The sequence below is a fragment of the Neodiprion lecontei genome, chromosome 6 (assembly GCF_021901455.1).
Source record: "Neodiprion lecontei isolate iyNeoLeco1 chromosome 6, iyNeoLeco1.1, whole genome shotgun sequence".
In the NCBI taxonomy this organism is placed as follows: domain Eukaryota; kingdom Metazoa; phylum Arthropoda; class Insecta; order Hymenoptera; family Diprionidae; genus Neodiprion; species Neodiprion lecontei.
The window spans coordinates 31,539,264-31,562,975 of record NC_060265.1 but is presented as its reverse complement, the minus strand read 5'-3'; the positions used below and the strand labels follow the sequence as shown (position 1 = coordinate 31,562,975).

Sequence of the window (23,712 nt, the reverse complement as noted above, 5' to 3'; positions counted from 1 at the left end):
CCGCCATGTTGGATATATATATAAAAATGATCATTTACACAGTATGTCATCTTTACGAAATAATCTTTTTACATATACGCAATTCTATTTTTAATATGAAGCTCAATTAAATGCAGATATTAAAGAATCGATGTTAATATATTCAAAAACCGCGGCTCCATTCTTGCCTAACTGCTCGACCGCTCATTGGCCGGATCGGCGGTGTATGCAGTGGCACCACACCTGGGTATTCTTTCCACCACAGGTCTCGCTGGGGCAAAAACGCGGCAAACTTCCTCCTACCTCCCTCCGGTTCCCCTGTTCGGGCTTTTCTCTGACGAGGTCGAGGCGGTTGAGGCTGTTGCCATCAGATGTCGCCCAAAGTTAAATCCCGTTTGGTTGCATTCCATAGGCCGCTGTTAGTGGACGCCAAGCATCTGCGGTACACGTTCGGTTCGGACTCAAATTTTGTGTATTCTCGTCCGAGTGATGTATACTTGTTGTAGATAGATTAAGAAATGGAGTGATGCGGTTGTAAACTCCATTACTTTGAGTGTCAAGAAACTTCAGGTGTGAACGGTGAATCTCTGCGGCTTGCAGATTTCTCATACATGTACACAAAAATCGGTTTACTTCAGTAAACTACGAGGGTGAGTAATTGAAACTAAATTTTCACGCTTCTCCACTAGTATAGTGTGCTCAGCTGCGTAAGTAGTTTGGATTTTGGATCTCCTCGTAAATTTGTGTATAAGTTTTACATGTTTGGAAAGAAATTATATCTTTATGGACGATAGTTTATTTGTAGGCTTTAAACAGTTTTCTTCGTAAAACCTGAGGGGGTGCCCATAAGCGATTTCGACGTTGTCTTGTACATCTCCAAATATCGAAGTTCAGGTATCTCAAACGCGAATAAGGGCTTAACAGCCCAGTATTCTATACACAATTCTGAACAAAACCAATTCGATGCATTTTCGTTTGACGCAGAAGTCAAGAAATTGCATTAATTCTACGATTATACCATTGCGATTTCATAGAAGCCGTGTCATTTCTTTATTTCTGTGTAAAATGAAGACAGATTGAAGTCTTTTTGTTCAGAATTGTGTATAAAGTGGGGCTGTTAAGCCCTTTTTCGCGTTTGAGATATAGGGACTTCGATATTTGGTGATATACAATAGGTCAACGTCGAAATCGACTACGGCACCTCCTAAATGTTTGCTGATACATGGGTAATGATATTTTGTTTACGAATTCTGGTTAAAGTTCCGTGGGGATCTACAAGGAGATAACCGCAAATAGTGGAATTTACGCGATGAAATCCTGTAAGGATTTATCAATTACTGAAATGCATACAAAATTGTCAGTATAATTTATGTTATAAATACGTATTCGCACATTTTTATTTTCAATCAGTTTCATACTCTTTCCGAGATTCCAAACATGCAGTCTTCAGGTTCTTATAAGCTTCTCCGTTTTTGTTGTCTATATTTATATGAATAAGTCTGTCACTATTTGCAATATTACTTGAATATAATTCAAATCCGCATCTATAAGTTTCAAATTGTAAGTATACAGGACGAGTCCCCTCGTGTGTCAAATACGGGAAGAGCTTACAATTCGTTAATGCAAAGTTCGTCCCTTCAGTCAATCAGAGAAGCTACGAAATCCATCCCTTAATCAATAACCCTCTGCACGATTAACTTCACGTACTATGAATTTTGTGCGTGAATCGCGTCAAGCTCCTTCCATTCTCGACATATTAGGCAACTCGCCCAGAGTACCCTGCATAAGTTACTAGAAGTTAGTAATTTTTTTTTTTTTTTTTTTTTGCGCTAATACATAGGGTTATTGTTATCCGATTTGATACCGAATTTACGATTAAATTTGAAAAACGCTAATAATTTCCAATAAAAAAGTTATTAGCATATGACCAACCCTGCTGCTTCAAATATCCATCGCAATAGGGTAGCAAATATGTACCTTTACTCCGTGTTTGCAACTTTCATCTGCTTGTAGTTTATCAAAAAGTTGTTGGTAAACCGAACAAAGCTACTTGCCAACAGAAAGTCAGGCTGAAGTACATATATTGATAAGTATCAAATCATAACTTGTGATAGTTGCCCGAATAATTGGTAGTACCGAAACAAAATGTTTATCCTTTTTATTTACGAAGCAACATGTTGATTTTGACTGATTGTTACTGGTTATGCCAATTTTCCAAAGATTCATCATAAAGCGAACCAGTTCTTAGCCATGCAAAAAATGTCTCAGGAAAACCACATCATGAAAAACGGGCGAATATTTATTTTCGGGTCTATATAACACATACAATTGTATTCCAGCTTCAATCATGTTTTAAATTCATAATATCGGTGGCACATGTTCTTGGTAAAAGTTGTTCCTGGTATACAGGTAACCTCATGGCAATCTGAGCAAGGTTACAAGAAATTAATATACAGGAATAGGTACGAAAACAAAAAGACAGTGAAAATTAGAAAACTCATAATTACACGTACTACGAATTTCCTGTAATACAGTAGGTGTTTACGTGATGAAGAATTAAATGATACTGGCATCAAAAGCTTCTCGTGTAACAGATAATTTGAATATGAAAATAAAAAAATAGATAAACGAGTGCAGAAAATAAAAATCATGCAAGAACGCAAAGTGCGTGAACGCTGTCTTCGAAATTTATTGTGCCTTATTTATTGTAATAATGTTCGGTAAAACCATCGGCCGTGGCGACGCGACGCGACGTGAGAATAAATGGGAGTCCCGCGGCAACATGATAGAATTGCCAGGCAAAACATGATATTGCGTATTAAATTTCGAACTGTACGAATACATTGTAAAATATACCCTACATATGTATTTAAGGGATACATTATGTGAAAGTAACGTCTTAATCTGGTTGACCTCGATAGGCCAACTTACGAACTTCGGGCTCGGATACGTTCCGAGTTCAGAGAGAATAGTTCGATATGATTTTCATTTTATTATTATTATTTATTTTTTTTTAATTCTCTTACTTACATAATTTGAAACCTGCAGGACAAATCGAATTAAAAATCTTATTAGTTCTAACTTAAGAAGAGTCACACCAATTTAGACCAAAATCATTAAAATCTGTCCATTCATTTTTGAAGTATCGACGAACAAAAAATTGACGGCTCACAGACCCAGGCGACCGTCTGAATGCGGTCGAAATTGATTCTCTGTTAGACCTCAAAACGTGGAGATCTGGCAAAAGCCCTCAACTTTTCACTCTTGGGGTGATAATACAATAGCTTCCACTTTTAGAAGTGCGAGAAGTTGAAAATATTGTGTTCCTAAATACAGTCGCAAAAGCTAATAAAACCTTATAAGTCAGCGCTAAGTTGCCTTACCCGCCTGTATGAGATAGAGCGATACGAAAAAAACTTATTACACATTTGAATTCGGAAAAATGAAGGCAGAAAAGTAATCTGTCACAGTCGCGGCTACAAATTATACTGTATGCTTCATAATGATTTTTCCTCAAATTTCTATTAATCAAAATTCACCAATAAAGTCCACCAATAAGCTCACCTGTTTCGCACATAACACTCACCGTATTTGTTCCACTATATCTATATGCGCATTGAGAAATGAATAATTCTGTACTATGATTTCCAATATATTAGGTAATTGATTGCTGCACTCCCCTCGCCCCGCCACTATACCTATGGAGAAATTTTTCGGAATCATATATTTTACTTTTCGAAATCGACTCATCCTATACGTTACGTATTAACTGCATCATGAGGGTCGCATGCTGCTCCCTGCCATACAATGTTACATATTATGTTTTTGTTTGCATAATCATTGTGCGGAAACTATAGGCCAAAAATGTGTTGCTCATTTTCGATGTCTTATTGTTAAATAAATATTTTTTTGCACAGAGATAAAAAAGTCGTTGAATCAACTGAATCGATTTAGTTTGATTAAAAATTGTTGCTTCAATCGTTATTTTGTGAAACTGAATATACCATAGTTGACGTAATAAATTCTGTCAGGCTGTCACGTCAAATCAGCCAAACGAGTTATTTGAACTATGCTATTAATTTGATTGAAAATTTCATGGGTCCTAAGAATATCTAGTTGTGTCAACTCAATGATCCGGTTGAAGAAGGGTACCTGTGGTTGAATGCGTGCAATCGCTTCAACTTAAATATTTTTTCTGTCGTCAAAGAATTCAGTATTCCGCGGAATCAAATTTGATCCCCTTAAATCGACCCCTAAATATGATTTAGTAAACAAATTGATTTCGTCAAACTAAGTGATTTTTATTCTTTGCGTTCAATCTCACACATTGTTGAATACGTATGTTTGATCGAACTAAATGTGCCATTTGTCAAGAACTTTAGACGATCGAAACAAAAAATTTAAGTGTCTTAGCCTAAGCAAATCTACATCTCGTAGGCATCGATTGCTTTGTTGATCCAAGTCAGCGAATATAATTGTACTAACTGCAAATACTTGAGTTGATTGAAACGTATGTATCAGGCGAAAAAACAACAAAATTGTTTCCATACAAATAGTTCAATGAATATATCTACAATCACGAATAGGCTAATGAATTTAGCTACTTTTGAATAATTTGTTGGTCGAAAAGAACCGACAAATGTGCAACGCTTCATGCAATAGCTTCATATCACTGAAATAAATATACTTCGTCATCTATTGTAACTCGGCTAAAGTCAACCCGAAGTCTGTGCGATAGTTTGGCGTAGTGGCAACAGATGTCCGCCTAGATAGGATTATAGGTATTTGCGAACGGTCCCCGGTTCGGATCTCGATCAAATCCACGCGGCATTTGTCGGAAACTAAAAATACGTTTTATCCGACTTGCGACAATTACAAGTTACTTGCGTTGCTAAGAAAACTACCAACTACCGTAATTAGGTGTTCAATTACAATTTTATTTCTGTTCAGCACCATTCCAAATGATTGCAGGACGTTCTTCGATTCCATTCAGTTTCCTCAATCGAAATTTATAGTAATTTTAATTTAAAACATAATCTTACTTTAGAACCTGAGCATTAGTTTATCCAAACGATACGAGACTACAGTCGACAAATAAGTTGTTTCAATAAATGATTGAAACACTACACTGAACTGAATGTTCAGTTGCTTGTATCTAGTTGTGATTTTATCAACCAATTCTTCAGCTCCGTTAACTGAGATTTTTTCAAACCTACAAACAAAGAACACAATCTTGCATTTATCAAACATTTGTTGGATCAAAAAGTAGAATATTCATGTGAACCCCTTAGCAGTCCGTTATTGTGGTGGATAAAAAAAATTTCATAAAATTATCCTATAATTCAGCGACCTCAAAAACGATGATCTGCCAAATTACAGTCGAATCGATGTAGTAAAACTTGGCATGATTCTTTTTTCAAATGCCCGTAATATATGTGTCTCACTGACAGTCAACGGGTTACCAAAATGATTTTCACGTATATGATATAGGTCTTGCAACTTGATATTTCATTTACTGTACATCCTCGTATTTCTGTTAAATAATAATAAAGTCAACAGAAGCATTTTTCATTTACTTTGTGTAATTTATAAATTGTTATAATAACCAAGTATTGGTTTCGCTAGCCGTGAACTTGGCTCGAAACAATTTTTTTTTTTTTTTTTAATTCAAGAACTTTTCCCTCTCAGTGTAGGAAATAGTTTGCCAAACGGTGAGTTTCAGTGAAATCAGACTTTAGTTCAAGCCCACACAAGCGGCTCTCTTACTCAAGTATCAGATAACAAGCGACTCGCAAGTTATGTGTATACATATAGTCTTAGGTTGAGAGAGAAGGTCTTACCCGGATTTTGTTTTAGGGAAAATGAGGTGCTACTACTCCTATAGAATGAATGACTCTGTAAAATCGTGAATTCATTATTACCTATACATGTGTCAATTATACATCATAACCCACTCGTGCTATACGATAAAAAGTAATTTGACTATCGATCTGCATTAATTGAGATAGAGGGTAACCAGACAGTAAAATGCTAATCAAAGCGGAATTCATCCTCATATTACCAGAAACTTATTGTATTTCACCGTTCCCCGGAGTCGCGTAGTTCAATCTTTCCGTGTGTTACGTCATTTTTACAGTAACCTATTTGCTGTCCCAAACTATTTCACTCGATGTTCTTCAAATACAACTACATAATACGACCGTAATTTCTTGGTCAGGAACACAATATTATCTGGGTAATATATAATATACACGGAACTTTTTCCATTAACCACTTTCAGTATATCGAATCAAGAGACAGTATTTGTATTGCGGTATATTTTTCACAAAACGGTACAAGCGAAAGGAAAATTTCATTTACTAAATTACAATTTAACATATTCTTGTTGATTTTTTTCTGTTTGAAATTTATTTCACCACAACTGTGTGGCCACTGTATTATCCTGATTGTCGTCATCATATTTGCAGGGTATCGTATACATATTACATCGCCACGCTTGCAATCAACAAGCGTATAATACCTACTTTACTACGCGACTTTGTTATAGACGTACATGCACTGACATCATTTATGCTCACCGTATATGTACATGTTAATGACACCACGCAAACGTTCTTTACAGTATTTTCGGCACCGGCATACGTATCGGATGCCTTTAACATACATATTGTTATTAACCATATTATTATTGACTGCAATGCTATATTCATAATAGCTCGCGCACCATGCGCCGATTCTTTACCCGATCTATGATGCAGACAGTTATAATGTATATTGTATTATAAGACAGCTGTAATATTACTATGTATACTCGTAAATATTACCTTCGCCTATGGGCTTGTAGGAGCGTACATAGGTACGTTTTGTAGCACCGCGAGCGAGGATGTCGCCTTGTGTGAGTTGATAGTCACTGCTACGGAATTTAAGTTCTTTATTTGTATGGGAGATCGCTTCAAGCCAGCATCTTTCGGCCCTCTTACCTGCTACGCTATTGGCATACAGTATATTTTGGTGGGCTACTCGTCCGGTGGTTACTAAATAATTACTATACGCATATAGGTAAGGCCTGCAGATGAATGTTACGAAATTGTTTCAAGTCCTCCCGCTTTCGGCATCAGAAATAAATGTTGAATTGAATGTATCGCAAGAACATATATATTTTTTTATCAAACACTATGCCTTCATACCAGTAAAAAAAATATGAGGATACGTGGTATTTTTTCCAATTACAGATATACTACCTACATTCCAAGGTATTACAATTTTGTTTATAATATTTTAGTATCACTTTCTTAATCCGGAATGTTACGGAAAGCAAAGAGAAGTGAAAAATTACCTCACCGTAACTACTGACATAGGCTCACATCCATGCAACAATATCGAGCGTTGAACAGTAACCGTGTACTGAAGCGATTCGATGAGACGTGTATATAAATGATACAATGATATCGTTGTTCGTGGATAATGAGACGTAGAAGTTTTGTAATCTAATGACAACGTATATAATAGTTCGCCGAATGTTAGAGAATATCAATGTACGTAACTGGTGACTGTGTGTATAGGTATTCGTATGCAATGCCTTGTACCAATAATATTAAAATAAAATAATAATTTTCGTTTTTCTGTAATAAATTATATGCGTTACACCTACATATACTTGAACAGGTATGATGATAGAACTTTGAATTCCTCGTACATTTCGTCTCCTTTATCATGATTAAATATAACACTGGCGTTGAAACAGCGAAATACAAATATCACTGGCGATAGTACAATGTACGATGTGTATTGTAGTTGAAAAATACCCCACGACTATTCCCACAACGCAGCGGGGTCCGTGTTTCTTACGGCTTGGTCGGGTTGATCATAGGGTTGCAAACGAAATAATCAAACTTCGTGCAATGCGTGGCTAAAATTGCGCCCGCTTTACCGATAAATTACCAACCCTATACATAGTCAATCAGTGCAGTCGCCCTGATGTTATCTTGTCAAAGTTACAATTACAGCTACAGAAACGCTTTGGTGGTTTGTTTAAAGCGATATTTTTCACCCGGTTGTATTTAGTTTTTTAAATCACAACCTTTTCATCTCCCCGCCAACTTTCTCCCTTTGTTAGGTATACTTCGATAATTATTTCACTTTCAAGGCCATTATGTGAGTTCATCGGTGCATACAACCAATTGTTTTGAAAAACTATGGAGACAAATTTTTGCACGCACAGAAAAGGCGGATAAAGTGGGTCGTACCGGGCAAAGCTGACCCCTTTGAAAAAGGTTTCCTGATGCAGGTGCATAAACAAATTTGCAATGTTTGTCAATTTTGCAAAATTTCGCAAAAATTTCGGGGGAGCCCAATTTGCCTGCAATTTTCCAACTTTGCGATAGACGCTCGTGCTTGGTCAGGTTTTCATTTTTTGGTTAATATCAGAAGATTCAACGATTCAAACCTCAACTCGTAAATTATTTCCTTAATAGGCACACTAAATGTTGTACTAACCTACATTCGGATTTATATAAGAACTCGGTATTAGTGACGAATTATGGGTTTTCGATCGAGCATAACTGATCGAAATTTCAGATACAAGTTTTTGCAAGTACTTTTCTAGGGATAGAATTGAATGTAAGACTACTTATTCGTTTCGTAAAATACCGCTGTACATGTCAGACACGAATGTTTGATCATAAATGTTTGAGTACCGCCCGATTATGTATCGATTTGATAATTTTTATCCGGCGGTTTCGCTGCCCACACTTGAGTTGTATAGTAAAATAAATTATTTTCTATCTCGAAGTAGCACAGTTTTTGTTAATATCACATTTACATTTAGGAGTGAAAGTATCGAGATATTCAAATATGCAGTTCTTGCAACCATCGTTGTTGGAAAAACTCCCTTAGGTATAATATTATTTACAGCTAAGTTGGACAAATTTTAGTGAAAATTGCAATTCCGAAGGTATGACTAACTAGTTTCACATGAAAACTATCACATTAGCTGTGTGAATTGGGATGCAACAGATTGCAACGATAAGCCGCACATTAAGTGTGCCCGCCATTGGTATATTTGAGAAGATTATGTGAGACAGGGCTTAGCATTATATCTAGTAGCTGTGTACCCTATAACAGAATTGCGTATTATAATTAAGAGACACATCATTATATGGTACTGATCTCGAATAGCTCCTTATAATTGTATCTAATTGCGTCAAGGGTTATTGTCAATTTGCGTCTCAAAACCATCTAATTGTAAGCTATCCACGATATGTCTACAGTGGAATGTGCATATGCTGTAATTTTATTTAATGTTGACCGATCTACCTGAGTAAACTTGAACTCTTTTCGTGACCGTGATTTGAGCGATCCTCACAGTGCGTAAGGGAGCTTACAATCAGCCTATAATCAATAAAGTAGTTGAAGAATCCTGGGCGACCACGTGTTTCATCGATTACCTCTTTTCAGAATATGTGATGATGCGGCCGATGTCCTTCGTATACGTTGTTTTCGGGGTATTACTGTCCTTAATGAAACACACTTTGGCCGGTGAGTATTAAAAGCTTGGGTAAGCTTTATACATAAAATACTCTTATGCAGCTTGGTAATTACTCATATTTCATAATGGTAGGTGTACAGTAGTGTGCATACGGATTGCGGATGTAATCAAAAAATTGACGAGTCTAGTTATGATGTATCATCTCGACTTTAAACTTGACTAACTTCATCATTAAAATCAGAGTGCTAGCAGGCAAAACAACATTATCGTTTGCTCATGGTCATTTGCATAGTCTTTACATCGAACATGTTAGTAGTAATTTTAGAATTTCTTTATATTTAAATTCTTAGAATTGTTTTGATCGAATGGTTTTCTTTTTTTCGACCAATCATCTGAAAAAGCAGACTTGGGCATGTCGTTCAACAGACATCCTGAGCCAATAGCTGCACCTCTGGGCGATGAAGTCTACTTTGAATGCAGCCTCAACCTGCCAGCTGAAAAATTTTTTTGGCGACACAAACCTCTGAATTCCGATCATTGGGGACCCATGATTCAGTCTGAAAATAGCGGCGTCAAAGCGTCCAGACATGTTGTTTACTTTGATGAGAAGTCAAAAGCTGGGGATTATCAGTGCATAGCCTATTACGGTAAAAATTTGTTCAGCAAATGGAACAAACGAATCTGTATATCAGAGTAAAGGTATTGTTGCTCCAATCGGATCCGTTTGCTTCATTTGTGAGTAGAATCACGAGTGTGTAGTTATAATAAGCTAATCTCATAATGCGAAATAGCTTCGTTTTCTGAGTGCACTGATCTAGACTTGGTTCACATTACAGGAACCAGTGGACTGGCATCAGATCCAGCAAGATTAAGCCTCGCCACGCTGGAAGATTTCGTGGAAGAAGAGAATGAAAAGTTGCAAGTTGCAGCAGGAAATACAGTACCCATTACTTGCCCGGTGTCTTATTCGTGCCCTCAAGCAATTGTGGAATTCTACAAATACAACGACACAATAAAAAACGCTTTTTTTACGGACGGCAACACAATGGTGTTGAAAAATATATCTATGGCCGACAATGGCCAGTATCACTGTGTGGCCAACAACGATATTTCATCCCAGACGTATACATCTCGGCGCAAGACTATTTTATCGGTCCTTGGTAGTGATAAAGCTCAACCGCCGTATTTTATTAAACAACCACAATTTGAGTATAGAGTACTGCCTGGTAAAAATATAACTTTGGAATGTTTTGGTGCTGGTAATCCTGTACCTCGTGTAACGTGGAGCAGAATTGGTAACCACCTGCCGTCCAAAGTAAGGGTCACTGCCGCAGGACTAAATATACACAACGTGCAAATCTCAGATAACGGGCAGTACCACTGCCGCTGGAGCAATGAACACGGTGTCAAACAGTGTAAAATATTCTTACACGTTGTAGAGAGTCCCAGAGTAACCAAACCATTGAAAATATCAACCGTCTCGGAGGGTGGTGACTTGGAAATATTCTGCAGTGTGTCTGGTATACCTGAACCAGTTGTAGAATGGTTAATCAATGGCGAATTTCTACCTCGAGATAAAAATAAAAATTCTAGGTCATTGTACATATCTCCGGTTGAGAAGAAACATGCCGGTATAGTTCAATGTGTCGCCAGTAATGAATATGGTTCGGACTCCGGTTACGGTTTGCTGAGGGTCACACCAAAACAGCATTTGAGCGGCGTAGGTGAATCGAGATCAGATAATACATATAGCTCAAGTCCTAATCACCGTGAACACACGAGAATCGGTGGCAGAAGGCGTCCCATTAAGGAAGGGAAACGTAAGGGAAATGGTAATTGGATGATATTCTCAGTTTTCTTGACTTTTGCACATAGCTAGTTCATTCGGTAATACTGGCCAACAACACATATTAACGTCCAAAAGCATATTAGATTATTACTTTATACCGGAGATCTACCCTGTGGAAGATCTTCATTTTTTTCCAAGATTTCGTAATGTCATTGAATAAGAAATAATTCATGTTTGGTAAAGAGATGATAATCGGTGTAAATTTTTCAAATTTCAGCATTGATGGTGCCGCCAAATCAGCCAAATGTCACACGGCTTTCAGACGTCTCTGTCATGGTGAGGTGGTCAGTACCAGAGAATAATGGTCTGCCGATTGAATTTTTCAAAGTTCAGTACAGAGAACTGGGACAAAAAATGAATAGAAAGCAAGGAAAATGGATGACCGATACAATGGTGATACCGAAACATGTGCGTTCTTTTGAAGTAACCGATTTACAGCCAAACCATACTTACAAATTCCGAATAGCAGCCGTATATTCGAACCATGATAATAAACTTAGCAGTAACTCGGTAAAGTTCCTGCTGAACCGCACTTCGGACGTAAAGGCCCCCAAACTGCCCGTTCCAATATTGATAAACACAGAGGCTGTGGGACCACACGAAATACTGCTTGTCTGGAATATCGAGGACACGGCGGCAAAAATAGATGGCTTTATCGTTCACCATAGAGCGACTACATTTGCTGGAAAGTACATCAAGACCACAGTTGAAGGAAAAACGGCAAACTCAACAACGATTTCACACTTGAATCCCGATACAGCATACGAGTTCAAAGTTCAGAGTTTCTCTATCGCCGCTGGTTCAGAATATTCACAAATTCACAAACAGAAGACACTGCCACTTCCAACCGAATTTCTTGTACAGCAAGTAATTCCTGAAAATACATTGAAATCTACAGAAATCAACAAAACTGGCGGTTTGTACGCGATTGTTGGGGGCGGATTCGGAGGAGTAGCTATTTTAGCTGCCTTAGCCGCTGTGACTATTCTTTACAAGCGAAGCAAACGTAAACAAAATCGTGAATCCCCACAAGGCCTAGGTATATTCCTACAATCGATTCAATGTACCCATACGTAATTATATCGATATGTTGCTTTGTATGCTATCTGAGTTTATCACAATTTTAAGCTTCAGGTTTATTCAGATGATAGGTTTATCGTGGACAAGTGTAATATACACGTATAAGCTACGAAACTGTGTCAATTATGTAATGCAAGTGTTTGTACTAAGGATTAAGAATACGAAAATTTCAATTTGGTTATCATGTAATCATTTTCACTGTTAACACGCTGTATTTTGCAGATAAAGCAGTACCTAATGGCAGGGTCGTGAATGGAGGTATACCAGATTCTAAGATCAACATTACACCAAATCCACTAGCTAGTCTTGATACTCCTGAAGATTCGATTCCCAAGGTTAGTGTATTGAGATGAAATATATGTATTCTAACATCATATTCTATCAGGATAGCATGTTAAGCATACAATGACTTAAGATATACAAAGACAGCCAGTCTGATACGGCTTATTTTATGCAAGGATAAAAAAACACAAATTGGGCCAGTGAAACGACTTCAAGTATTCTGCAATTATCGACTAATTTACATTGCGTCCCATTGCCTAGACTATGTAATTCTAAAACAGTTTGGTTGCTCATAAGGCCCTGTTCTCCATGTTTTTGATGACATGCAACCTGTGAAACCTCACATGGCTGGTCGTTTTCACGTATCTTCGGTCAGCTTACAAGGTCTTTTTCTTCTGATCATACAAAGGAAATATGTAACGTGCAAGACAAAATGATAGCCTATGTACGAGTAAAAAAATTAACAGACAAACGTCTGAGACAGACTGACAATGAGAAAGATGGCATAGTGAAAACAACATAGCTATCTGAAGGAGTCTTACTCTTACATTGCATTTTGGATAATGTTAATAATTCATTCTTATCTTAATGTCTCATAACTTGAAGCTTTCAACGTACAATAATAGGGAAAAGTACTTGTATGTAGTAAATAAATATTGATATGTGCATTTGGAGTTTTCGGCACGCCTATAATTATTAAAGTCATGAAGAAATAGAAATATTTTCTTTTGTTCCTTAGAATGTAGCTGATATATGTAGAGATTAAAGAACTTTTTCTCAAGTTCTTTTAATTATTTATACAGGGAAAGGTGGGGCAGCACCGACCTGCGGGGCAAGACCGGCCATTATCCGTTATTTTTTCAGGTGAACGGTTGCCCCACTCTCCTATGGTTGTTTATTGTTATTAACGGAGCCACGCTGCTTATTATTTTGTAATACTCGCCTGGGCGCGGGACTGCCAGTTGACAAATTCTTTTGGGTGGTTGGTTTTACCCCACAGGCCGGCGCTGCTCCACCTTCCCCTATGCATAGTTGACAAAATTTTTACCTCATTAGCAGTTGTAAATATGAATCCATAATTCGTGAAAGTTACGCTTAGCGCTTAGTTCTTCAGTACAGCCTTGAACCGATGAGGATGAAGCTAGTAACGTTACTGTACGATGTATTTTTACGAAAAATCGCAACTTCGCACCTTTAGGAATGTCTGAAATTTAGTAAACCATGATAAATAAAATATACTCATATTTTGCAAAGCCAACTCCTTAAAAGTCATTCTAAAAATGCGCAATAATAATTTTTCCCTGGTGTTTCGTCAGGTTTACATTACTAATTTCAGCCTCATTTGAACTGTCATCTTCATTTTATTCTAACTTTTTTTTTATTCCTCTGGTCACCTATGCAAAGATAATACCTCAGACGCTGTTTAATATCAATGTGTATGAAATACAAATTCTTACAAGAATACATAAGTAAATACGCGCGAGTTGGTGAAGCGGGTCCCGCACACTAATATTTCGGACCGACTTGTAGCAGCAGTGTTAGCGCAAGCACAGAGTTCACTCGAGTGGCTCGAGCGGGTTGAACAGCCTACTTCATACGTATAACAGTACCGTACGGTGTTTGCACTCTATTTATTATGCAAATGGTAAAATATGGACTATTACTGATTGAAAGTATATCAATTTTTTTTTAAACACTGGCATGGATAGAGAAATTTAGACGTATTCCGAAATGTGTGCTAGCACGTGCGACATTTTTGAACGGTCGCTCCGTAACTAGAATGAATATGCGCGATTCGTCATTTCGGAATGGATTTACCGAAAACGAAATCTTGTGTCTGACTCTCAAAATCACTTATCTCATTTTGCTTCTTGCTTTTTCTTTTTTTTTTTAATGGATTTAGAAAGGCTGAAGTCCAAAACACACCAACATTACCTCTACAATCTTGACGCCGCTACCGGTGAATCAATTTGAAATATATCATATTCTTTCATTTCGGTACGATCGTTCAGAAATGTGGGATACATTTTGCGCGCCTAAGCCCAACTCCTTACGGAACGTTCCGAAATGTCGCACGTGCTATCACGCATTTCAGAGTATGTCGATTATAATCGATTAATCATCGTGAGTTCTATACGATTGGCACGAAATAACGTCTCTGGTAATATCGTTGCTATTCCTATCAGCTGTCTCCGTACTCTTTCTGGAGTCTGCACTCTTCTTTTGTTTTTTTTTTTCCGAATACCACTTCGGTACGTAATCTACCCAACCTAGATCTGACAGAAGCGAACGAACACAAATGTTTATAAACAGAACGGACAACAATCAACAATGGAAATGGCTTCATTTTTAAATGGTCAAAACAACAACAGCCACAACAATGGGGACGCAACAGTGCAAGCTAATACCGTGGGAGAACCATCACTAGGAGCTCCGGCTTCAAACGAACAGCCTCTATGAATTCTGCAATTCTCATAATGATTTTTTCTTATAACATAATTCAAAACTACTGGAATACTAAAAATATGTAACAACGGACATGAATTTACATACAGGATTAACGCTAGAACTACCACATCAGTCATAGTGACTCGTCTTGAAAAAAATCGTCATAAAAGTAAATGTTTATATCAGTATAATAAACAAATATTTTATTATTACGTATCTTTTAACAACCAGTCGTTTTGACTGATTTTGGTGAAGATAGCATTGTCTTAATTTCGAAAGTTCTAGTGTTCTTTATTTATTTATTTATTGGTGAACACGAGTGCGACTAACGCAACCGTTCTACTTGGTGTCTCAGCAACGAATAAGTGACTCTGTTGAACATTTCATAAAAACAAAAAAAAAGTTATAATTATAGATACAGGAATTGTCATTCCAGGCTTTATCATATTTGCTTGCAAAATTCTTCACAACGCAAAATCATGGTGATAATTTATTTTCATTTCCAGTTAATGGCGAAAATAGCTTGCGCTGCTCTTCCCCTTATATCTCTTGTATTTCCATCCGTATCTGCAATTCCTCGTATCCCCATAAGACTGTCCTATGGCATTCCTTTTCCAAACCTGACAAAATTGAATATAATATATGGCAATTACGAGACTCAAAATATGTGCTAATTTATCACATTATACTATGCACAATACTAGTTATAATAATTATTGATTTATTTGCAAGTTCGAAGTATTATTCGATATTAATGCTAAAGAGAAGATGATGAAGTGTTCACCCGAAGAGAAAAGAAAAATGCGATCACATTCCGTTCTCTTGTAATCAGGTACCGCGTAGACGCAAATTACCACAAAATATGATTCTCTGAATTATTTTCAATTTTTTTCAAATCGCAAAGAATCGACTTCAATTTTTGTCCATTCGTTTTCATCTCGTTTTCCAACTGCATATTCGGTACCGTTAAGTGGGTTCATGCACAAGGAGATAGTTCAAGAATGGTCTTATTCTCATTCAAAGGATAAGTTATACCTATAATATATGACTGCTACGGCAATAGAGAAATGGAAGATGTCTACTGGATCTATTGTTATTATTGTTTATACTGGGTTAACGCTTTGTTATCTTCTCGCTCTTTTAACGATTATGTTAGTAACACTCCTGAAGATCATTTCGTATAAATTTTGTATTAAAGTAAGAAAAATTCAAGTGCCGAGTAATGAAAACTACAGAGGCATATTGTCTCTTCTTCAATTGAATACGTGATCCTTGAGTCTCTACTCTATCGCTGAGATTACAGATGTTGATCTATATTATTTATTAGTCTATATTTTCAAGCATCCAATGCAATACGTCCATATAACTATGAGAAAAAACAGGAGTTTTTATTTCACACCTGAATGAATTTGAGACAAACTGAACTGTGACTCTGCAGCGTATCCAGCGCGCAATTTAAATTTTCGGAAATGGCATGAGTTCAATTGATTTTTTTGATACGCCTACTTTTAATAAGGCTAATAGAAAAAAGTTGGAATCAATAATGCTCACCACATCATCATCATCATCATCATCATCATCATCATCATCACCATCATCACCACCACCACCACGATTATTATTATTATTATTATTATTATTATTATTATTATTATTATTATTATTATTATTATTATTATTATTATTATTATTATTATTATTATTATTTGTATACTACGTAAGTCTCTCTTCCTAGCATTGATATGCATACTATGACGTAATAGTGCCTTAACGATGGACAAATAACTTCGTTCTGTTTTCTCTATTGATATTTGATGATACTTAATTTATAGTTTAGAAGTGAGAGTCTGGTTGTGCGTAAGAAGAAATGTGTTCCGGTGCATCAAAAGCATTTTAAGTAAAATAATTGAAACTCCAGTGAAAATTGTAAATATAGCTTTTATATAGTTACTAAAGTAGAATTTTTATTATAACGCGATAATGTTGAAATATGCAAATTATGGAATATTTTATATATTTTGGAACTATTTTTTTTAGATATAGTTTTACTTCGTATGTGACCCAAGTTTTTTCTGAGAGTCGCTAGAGAAAAGTAAACGGCAACATTTTATGTACATATTAGGATGTTTTTTCATCGCATTAATCTCTGTACGTGATCAATAATTCTTTACAGAGTCTAAGAAGTCAGTAATTGCAATTGAGAACGACTGATTTTGGCCAGAGTCTGTGTATGATCTGCTTTCTGTTGGACTAGGGATTGTGATAGGCTGTGCTCTTCTTGTGCTAGTTAAAGAACCATTGGTCCCGTGTGCATAAGCCTTATATCTTGCCGACACAATAATGTCTAATAATAAATATGTATATAACTCACCATGTTTATGTACTTAACTTCAATAAAAAAAACACGTATTTTCAAAATCACACTTGTCAATAATGATGCTTTATTTAATAATTACAAAACGAAAATCTGTTTCAAATTCAAATTATCAGGTATAGGTAGAAATCAGACCATTTGCGATGAAGTAAATACATTAAGCATTGGTATGTAGATTCAAATGTAATGGTGTATTGCGGTGCCAGAAATTAGGGTGGGGCATGCGTGGGGACTGGTTAGTATTGTTTTATTGTTTTTTGGGTACGGTCGTGTGTAAACCGAGTGCCTTTATTGTATATTAGCCTTCGCAAAAAACGGCAGGTGGAGCAAAATTGAAGAACCACGTTGGAAACATGTTTTGTCACTTACAAAATCATATACGAGTACTTTCAGAACTAATGTACAAAAAAAAGTGAGAATGACCCCTTTGCATTTTTGGCGAAAATTTTCGCGATTTTGAAAAGTGCTGGAATAAATTCTTTCTGGCAGTATTCCGACGTAACTTTGCCAGAGAAAACGATTAAGCGCAGTCCCAATACGCTGCGAGCAACGAATGAAAAGTTACAGCCGAAAAACGAGAACCTGTGTTTTCGACATTTTTCAGCAGGTGCTTTTTCCTTCGCAACTTCTGTCCTGGTGATCCCACGCTCGTTTCGCTGCGTTTTCTGAGGTCCTGGGGGTCCAATTAGTCGGAATAGGGTCGTTTAATTCGATTCTGAGACCAAAAGTTTTTAGCCCAAAAAAAAAGTAAGGCTAACCCCTTTGCATTTTTGGCGAAAATTTTCGCGATTTTGAAAAGTGCTGGAATAAATTCTTTCTGGCAGTATTCCGACGTAACTTTGCCAGAGAAAACGATCGAGCGCAGTCCCAATACGCTGCGAGCAACGAATGAAAAGTTACAGCCGAAAAACGAGAACCTGTGTTTTCGACATTTTTCAGCAGGTGCTTTTTCTTCCGCAACTTCTGTCCTGGTGATCCCACGCTCGTTTCGCTGCGTTTTCTGAGGTCCTGGGGGTCCAATTAGTCGGAAAAGGGTCGTTTAATTCGATTCTGAGACCAAAAGTTTTTTGCCCAAAAAAAAAGTAAGGCTAACTCCTTTGCATTTTTGGCGAAAATTTTCGCGATTTTGAAAAGTGCTGGAATAAATTTTTTCTGGCAGTATTCCGACGTAATTTTGCCAGAGAAAACGATCGAGCGCAGTCCCAATACGCTGCGAGCAACGAATGAAAAGTTACAGCCGAAAAACGAGAACCTGTGTTTTCGACATTTTTCAGCAGGTGCTTTTTCCTTCGCAACTTCTGTTCTGGTGATCCCACGCTCGTTTCGCTGCGTTTTCTGAGGTCCTGGGGGTCCAATTAGTCGGGAAAGGGTCATACAAATCGAATCTGAGACCAATAATTTTTTGGTCCAGAAATGAAAAAAAGTAAGGCTAACCCCTTTGCATTTTTGGCGAAAATTTTCGTGATTCTGAAAGATGCTGGAATAAATTCTTTCATGCGCTGTTTCGACGTAATTTTGCGAGAGAATTCGATTGGGCGCAGTCCCAATACCCTGCGATGAACGCATCAAAAGTTACAGCCGAAAAACGAGAACCTGTGTTTTCGACATTTTTCAGCAGGTGCTTTTTCCTTCGCAACTTCTGTCCTGGTGATCCCACGCTCGTTTCGCTGCGTTTTCTGAGGTCCTGGGGGTCCAATTAGTCGGAAAAGGGTCGTTTAATTCGATTCTGAGACCAAAAGTTTTTTGCCCAAAAAAAAAGTAAGGCTTTTTGCATTTTTGGCGAAAATTTTCGCGATTTTGAAAAGTGCTGGAATAAATTCTTTCTGGCAGTATTCCGACGTAACTTTGCCAGAGAAAACGATCGAGCGCAGTCCCAATACGCTGCGAGCAACGAATGAAAAGTTACAGCCGAAAAACGAGAACCTGTGTTTTCGACATTTTTCAGCAGGTGCTTTTTCCTTCGTAACTTCTGTCCCGGTGATCCCACGCTCGTTTCGCTGCGTTTTCTGAGGTCCTGGGGGTCCAATTAGTCGGAAAAGGGTCCTTTAATTCGAATCTGAGACCAAAAGTTTTTTGCCCAAAAAAAAAGTAAGGCTGACCCCTTAGCATTTTTGGTGAAAATTTTCGCGATTTTGAAAAGTGCTGGAATAAATTCTTTCTGGCAGTATTCCGACGTAATTTTGCCAGAGAAAACGATTAAGCGCAGTCCCAATACGCTGCGAGCAACGAATGACAATTTACAGCCGAAAAACGAGAACCTGTGTTTTCGACATTTTTCAGCAGGTGCTTTTTCCTTCGTAACTTCTGTCCTGGTGATCCCACGCTCGTTTCGCTGCGTTTTCTGAGGTCCTGGGGGTCCAATTAGTCGGAAAAGGGTCGTTTAATTCGATTCAGAGACCAAAAGTTTTTTGCCCAAAAAAAAAGTAAGGCTAACCCCTTTGCATTTTTGGCGAAAATTTTCGCGATTTTGAAAAGCGCTGGAATAAATTCTTTCTGGCAGTATTCCAACGTAATTTTGCCAGAGAAAACGATTAAGCGCAGTCCCAATACGCTGCGAGCAACGAATGACAATTTACAGCCGAAAAACGAGAACCTGTGTTTTCGACATTTTTCAGTAGGTGCTTTTTCCTTCGTAACTTCTGTCCTGGTGATCCCACGCTCATTTCGCTGCGTTTTCTGAGGTCCTGGGGGTCCAATTAGTCGGAAAAGGGTCGTTTAATTCGAATCTGAGACCAAAAGTTTTTTGCCCAAAATAAAGTAAGGCTAACCCCTTTGCATTTTTGGCGAAAATTTTCGCGATTTTGAAAAGTGCTGGAATAAATTCTTTCTGGCAGTATTCCGACGTAATTTTGCCTGAGAAAACGATTAAGCGCAGTCCCAATACGCTGCGAGCAACGAATGAAAAGTTACAGCCAAAAAACGAGAACCTGTGTTTTCGACATTTTTCAGCAGGTGCTTTTTTCTTCGCAACTTCTGTCCTGGTGATCCCACGCTCGTTTCGCTGCGTTTTCTGAGGTCCTGGGGGTCCAATTAGTCGGAAAAGGGTCGTTTAATTCGATTCTGAGACCAAAAGTTTTTTGCCCAAAAAAAAAGTAAGGCTAACCCCTTTGCATTTTTGGCGAAAATTTTCGCGATTTTGAAAAGTGCTGGAATAAATTCTTTCTGGCAGTATTCCGACGTAACTTTGCCAGAGAAAACGATCGAGCGCAGTCCCAATACGCTGCGAGCAACGAATGAAAAGTTACAGCCAAAAAACGAGAACCTGTGTTTTCGACATTTTTCAGCAGGTGCTTTTTTCTTCGCAACTTCTGTCCTGGTGATCCCACGCTCGTTTCGCTGCGTTTTCTGAGGTCCTGGGGGTCCAATTAGTCGGAAAAGGGTCGTTTAATTCGATTCAGAGACCAAAAGTTTTTTGCCCAAAAAAAAAGTAAGGCTAACCCCTTTGCATTTTTGGCGAAAATTTTCGCGATTTTGAAAAGCGCTGGAATAAATTCTTTCTGGCAGTATTCCGACGTAATTTTGCCAGAGAAAACGATTAAGCGCAGTCCCAATACGCTGCGAGCAACGAATGAAAAGTTACAGCCGAAAAACGAGAACCTGTGTTTTCGACATTTTTCAGCAGGTGCTTTTTCCTTCGTAACTTTTGTCCTGGTGATCCCACGCTCGTTTCGCTGCGTTTTCTGAGGTCCTGGGGGTCCAATTAGTCGGAAAAGGGTCGTTTAATTCGATTCTGAGACCAAAAGTTTTTTGCCCAAAAAAAAGTAAGGCTAACCCCTTTGCATTTTTGGCGAAAATTTTCGCGATTTTGAAAAGTGCTGGAATAAATTCTTTCTGGCAGTATTCCGACGTAACTTTGCCAGAGAAAACGATTAAGCGCAGTCCCAATACGCTGCGAGCAACGAATGAAAAGTTACAGCCGAAAAACGAGAACCTGTGTTTTCGACATTTTTCAGCAGGTGCTTTTTCCTTCGCAACTTCTGTCCTGGTGATCCCACGCTCGTTTCGCTGCGTTTTCTGAGGTCCTGGGGGTCCAATTAGTCGGAATAGGGTCGTTTAATTCGATTCTGAGACCAAAAGTTTTTAGCCCAAAAAAAAAGTAAGGCTAACCCCTTTGCATTTTTGGCGAAAATTTTCGCGATTTTGAAAAGTGCTGGAATAAATTCTTTCTGGCAGTATTCCGACGTAACTTTGCCAGAGAAAACGATCGAGCGCAGTCCCAATACGCTGCGAGCAACGAATGAAAAGTTACAGCCGAAAAACGAGAACCTGTGTTTTCGACATTTTTCAGCAGGTGCTTTTTCTTCCGCAACTTCTGTCCTGGTGATCCCACGCTCGTTTCGCTGCGTTTTCTGAGGTCCTGGGGGTCCAATTAGTCGGAAAAGGGTCGTTTAATTCGATTCTGAGACCAAAAGTTTTTTGCCCAAAAAAAAAGTAAGGCTAACTCCTTTGCATTTTTGGCGAAAATTTTCGCGATTTTGAAAAGTGCTGGAATAAATTTTTTCTGGCAGTATTCCGACGTAATTTTGCCAGAGAAAACGATCGAGCGCAGTCCCAATACGCTGCGAGCAACGAATGAAAAGTTACAGCCGAAAAACGAGAACCTGTGTTTTCGACATTTTTCAGCAGGTGCTTTTTCCTTCGCAACTTCTGTTCTGGTGATCCCACGCTCGTTTCGCTGCGTTTTCTGAGGTCCTGGGGGTCCAATTAGTCGGGAAAGGGTCATACAAATCGAATCTGAGACCAATAATTTTTTGGTCCAGAAATGAAAAAAAGTAAGGCTAACCCCTTTGCATTTTTGGCGAAAATTTTCGTGATTCTGAAAGATGCTGGAATAAATTCTTTCATGCGCTGTTTCGACGTAATTTTGCGAGAGAATTCGATTGGGCGCAGTCCCAATACCCTGCGATGAACGCATCAAAAGTTACAGCCGAAAAACGAGAACCTGTGTTTTCGACATTTTTCAGCAGGTGCTTTTTCCTTCGCAACTTCTGTCCTGGTGATCCCACGCTCGTTTCGCTGCGTTTTCTGAGGTCCTGGGGGTCCAATTAGTCGGAAAAGGGTCGTTTAATTCGATTCTGAGACCAAAAGTTTTTTGCCCAAAAAAAAAGTAAGGCTTTTTGCATTTTTGGCGAAAATTTTCGCGATTTTGAAAAGTGCTGGAATAAATTCTTTCTGGCAGTATTCCGACGTAACTTTGCCAGAGAAAACGATCGAGCGCAGTCCCAATACGCTGCGAGCAACGAATGAAAAGTTACAGCCGAAAAACGAGAACCTGTGTTTTCGACATTTTTCAGCAGGTGCTTTTTCCTTCGTAACTTCTGTCCCGGTGATCCCACGCTCGTTTCGCTGCGTTTTCTGAGGTCCTGGGGGTCCAATTAGTCGGAAAAGGGTCCTTTAATTCGAATCTGAGACCAAAAGTTTTTTGCCCAAAAAAAAAGTAAGGCTGACCCCTTAGCATTTTTGGTGAAAATTTTCGCGATTTTGAAAAGTGCTGGAATAAATTCTTTCTGGCAGTATTCCGACGTAATTTTGCCAGAGAAAACGATTAAGCGCAGTCCCAATACGCTGCGAGCAACGAATGACAATTTACAGCCGAAAAACGAGAACCTGTGTTTTCGACATTTTTCAGCAGGTGCTTTTTCCTTCGTAACTTCTGTCCTGGTGATCCCACGCTCGTTTCGCTGCGTTTTCTGAGGTCCTGGGGGTCCAATTAGTCGGAAAAGGGTCGTTTAATTCGATTCAGAGACCAAAAGTTTTTTGCCCAAAAAAAAAGTAAGGCTAACCCCTTTGCATTTTTGGCGAAAATTTTCGCGATTTTGAAAAGCGCTGGAATAAATTCTTTCTGGCAGTATTCCAACGTAATTTTGCCAGAGAAAACGATTAAGCGCAGTCCCAATACGCTGCGAGCAACGAATGACAATTTACAGCCGAAAAACGAGAACCTGTGTTTTCGACATTTTTCAGTAGGTGCTTTTTCCTTCGTAACTTCTGTCCTGGTGATCCCACGCTCATTTCGCTGCGTTTTCTGAGGTCCTGGGGGTCCAATTAGTCGGAAAAGGGTCGTTTAATTCGAATCTGAGACCAAAAGTTTTTTGCCCAAAATAAAGTAAGGCTAACCCCTTTGCATTTTTGGCGAAAATTTTCGCGATTTTGAAAAGTGCTGGAATAAATTCTTTCTGGCAGTATTCCGACGTAATTTTGCCTGAGAAAACG

The 23,712-nt window shown here is 38.2% G+C and overlaps 1 protein-coding gene across 4 annotated transcripts; it reads left to right on the top strand.

The window, feature by feature from the left end:
• The first annotated feature begins 273 nt into the window (after nucleotides 1-273).
• Nucleotides 274-17,543, top strand: LOC107217036 (interference hedgehog). Of its 4 annotated transcripts, none has more exons than XM_046743646.1 (7): nucleotides 274-629; nucleotides 9,436-9,516; nucleotides 9,868-10,113; nucleotides 10,303-11,298; nucleotides 11,533-12,354; nucleotides 12,618-12,730; nucleotides 12,854-14,567. In XM_046743646.1, exons 2-7 carry the CDS (start codon nucleotides 9,444-9,446, stop codon nucleotides 12,971-12,973), a joined length of 2,370 nt encoding a protein of 789 aa, XP_046599602.1. In that variant the 5' UTR covers nucleotides 274-629; nucleotides 9,436-9,443; the 3' UTR covers nucleotides 12,974-14,567. The 4 variants fall into 4 exon arrangements, with proteins under 4 accessions (XP_046599602.1, XP_015509896.1, XP_015509888.1 ...); XM_015654410.2 differs by lacking the exon at nucleotides 12,854-14,567 and adding an exon at nucleotides 14,952-15,128 and having other exon boundaries at nucleotides 275-629; XM_015654402.2 differs by lacking the exon at nucleotides 12,854-14,567 and adding an exon at nucleotides 14,991-17,543 and having other exon boundaries at nucleotides 276-629; nucleotides 9,871-10,113.
• Nucleotides 17,544-23,712: the final 6,169 nt, after the last annotated feature.

Excerpts from the sequence above, each read along its gene's own strand:
- LOC107217036 (XM_015654397.2), top strand. The coding sequence starts at position 9,444 with ATGATGCGGCCGATGTCCTTCGTATACGTTGTTTTCGGGGTATTACTG. Across the intron at positions 9,517-9,867 it reads AATGAAACACACTTTGGCCG|CAGACTTGGGCATGTCGTTC; the intron begins GTGAGTATTAAA and ends CATCTGAAAAAG. Across the intron at positions 10,114-10,302 it reads TCAGTGCATAGCCTATTACG|GAACCAGTGGACTGGCATCA; the intron begins GTAAAAATTTGT and ends TTCACATTACAG.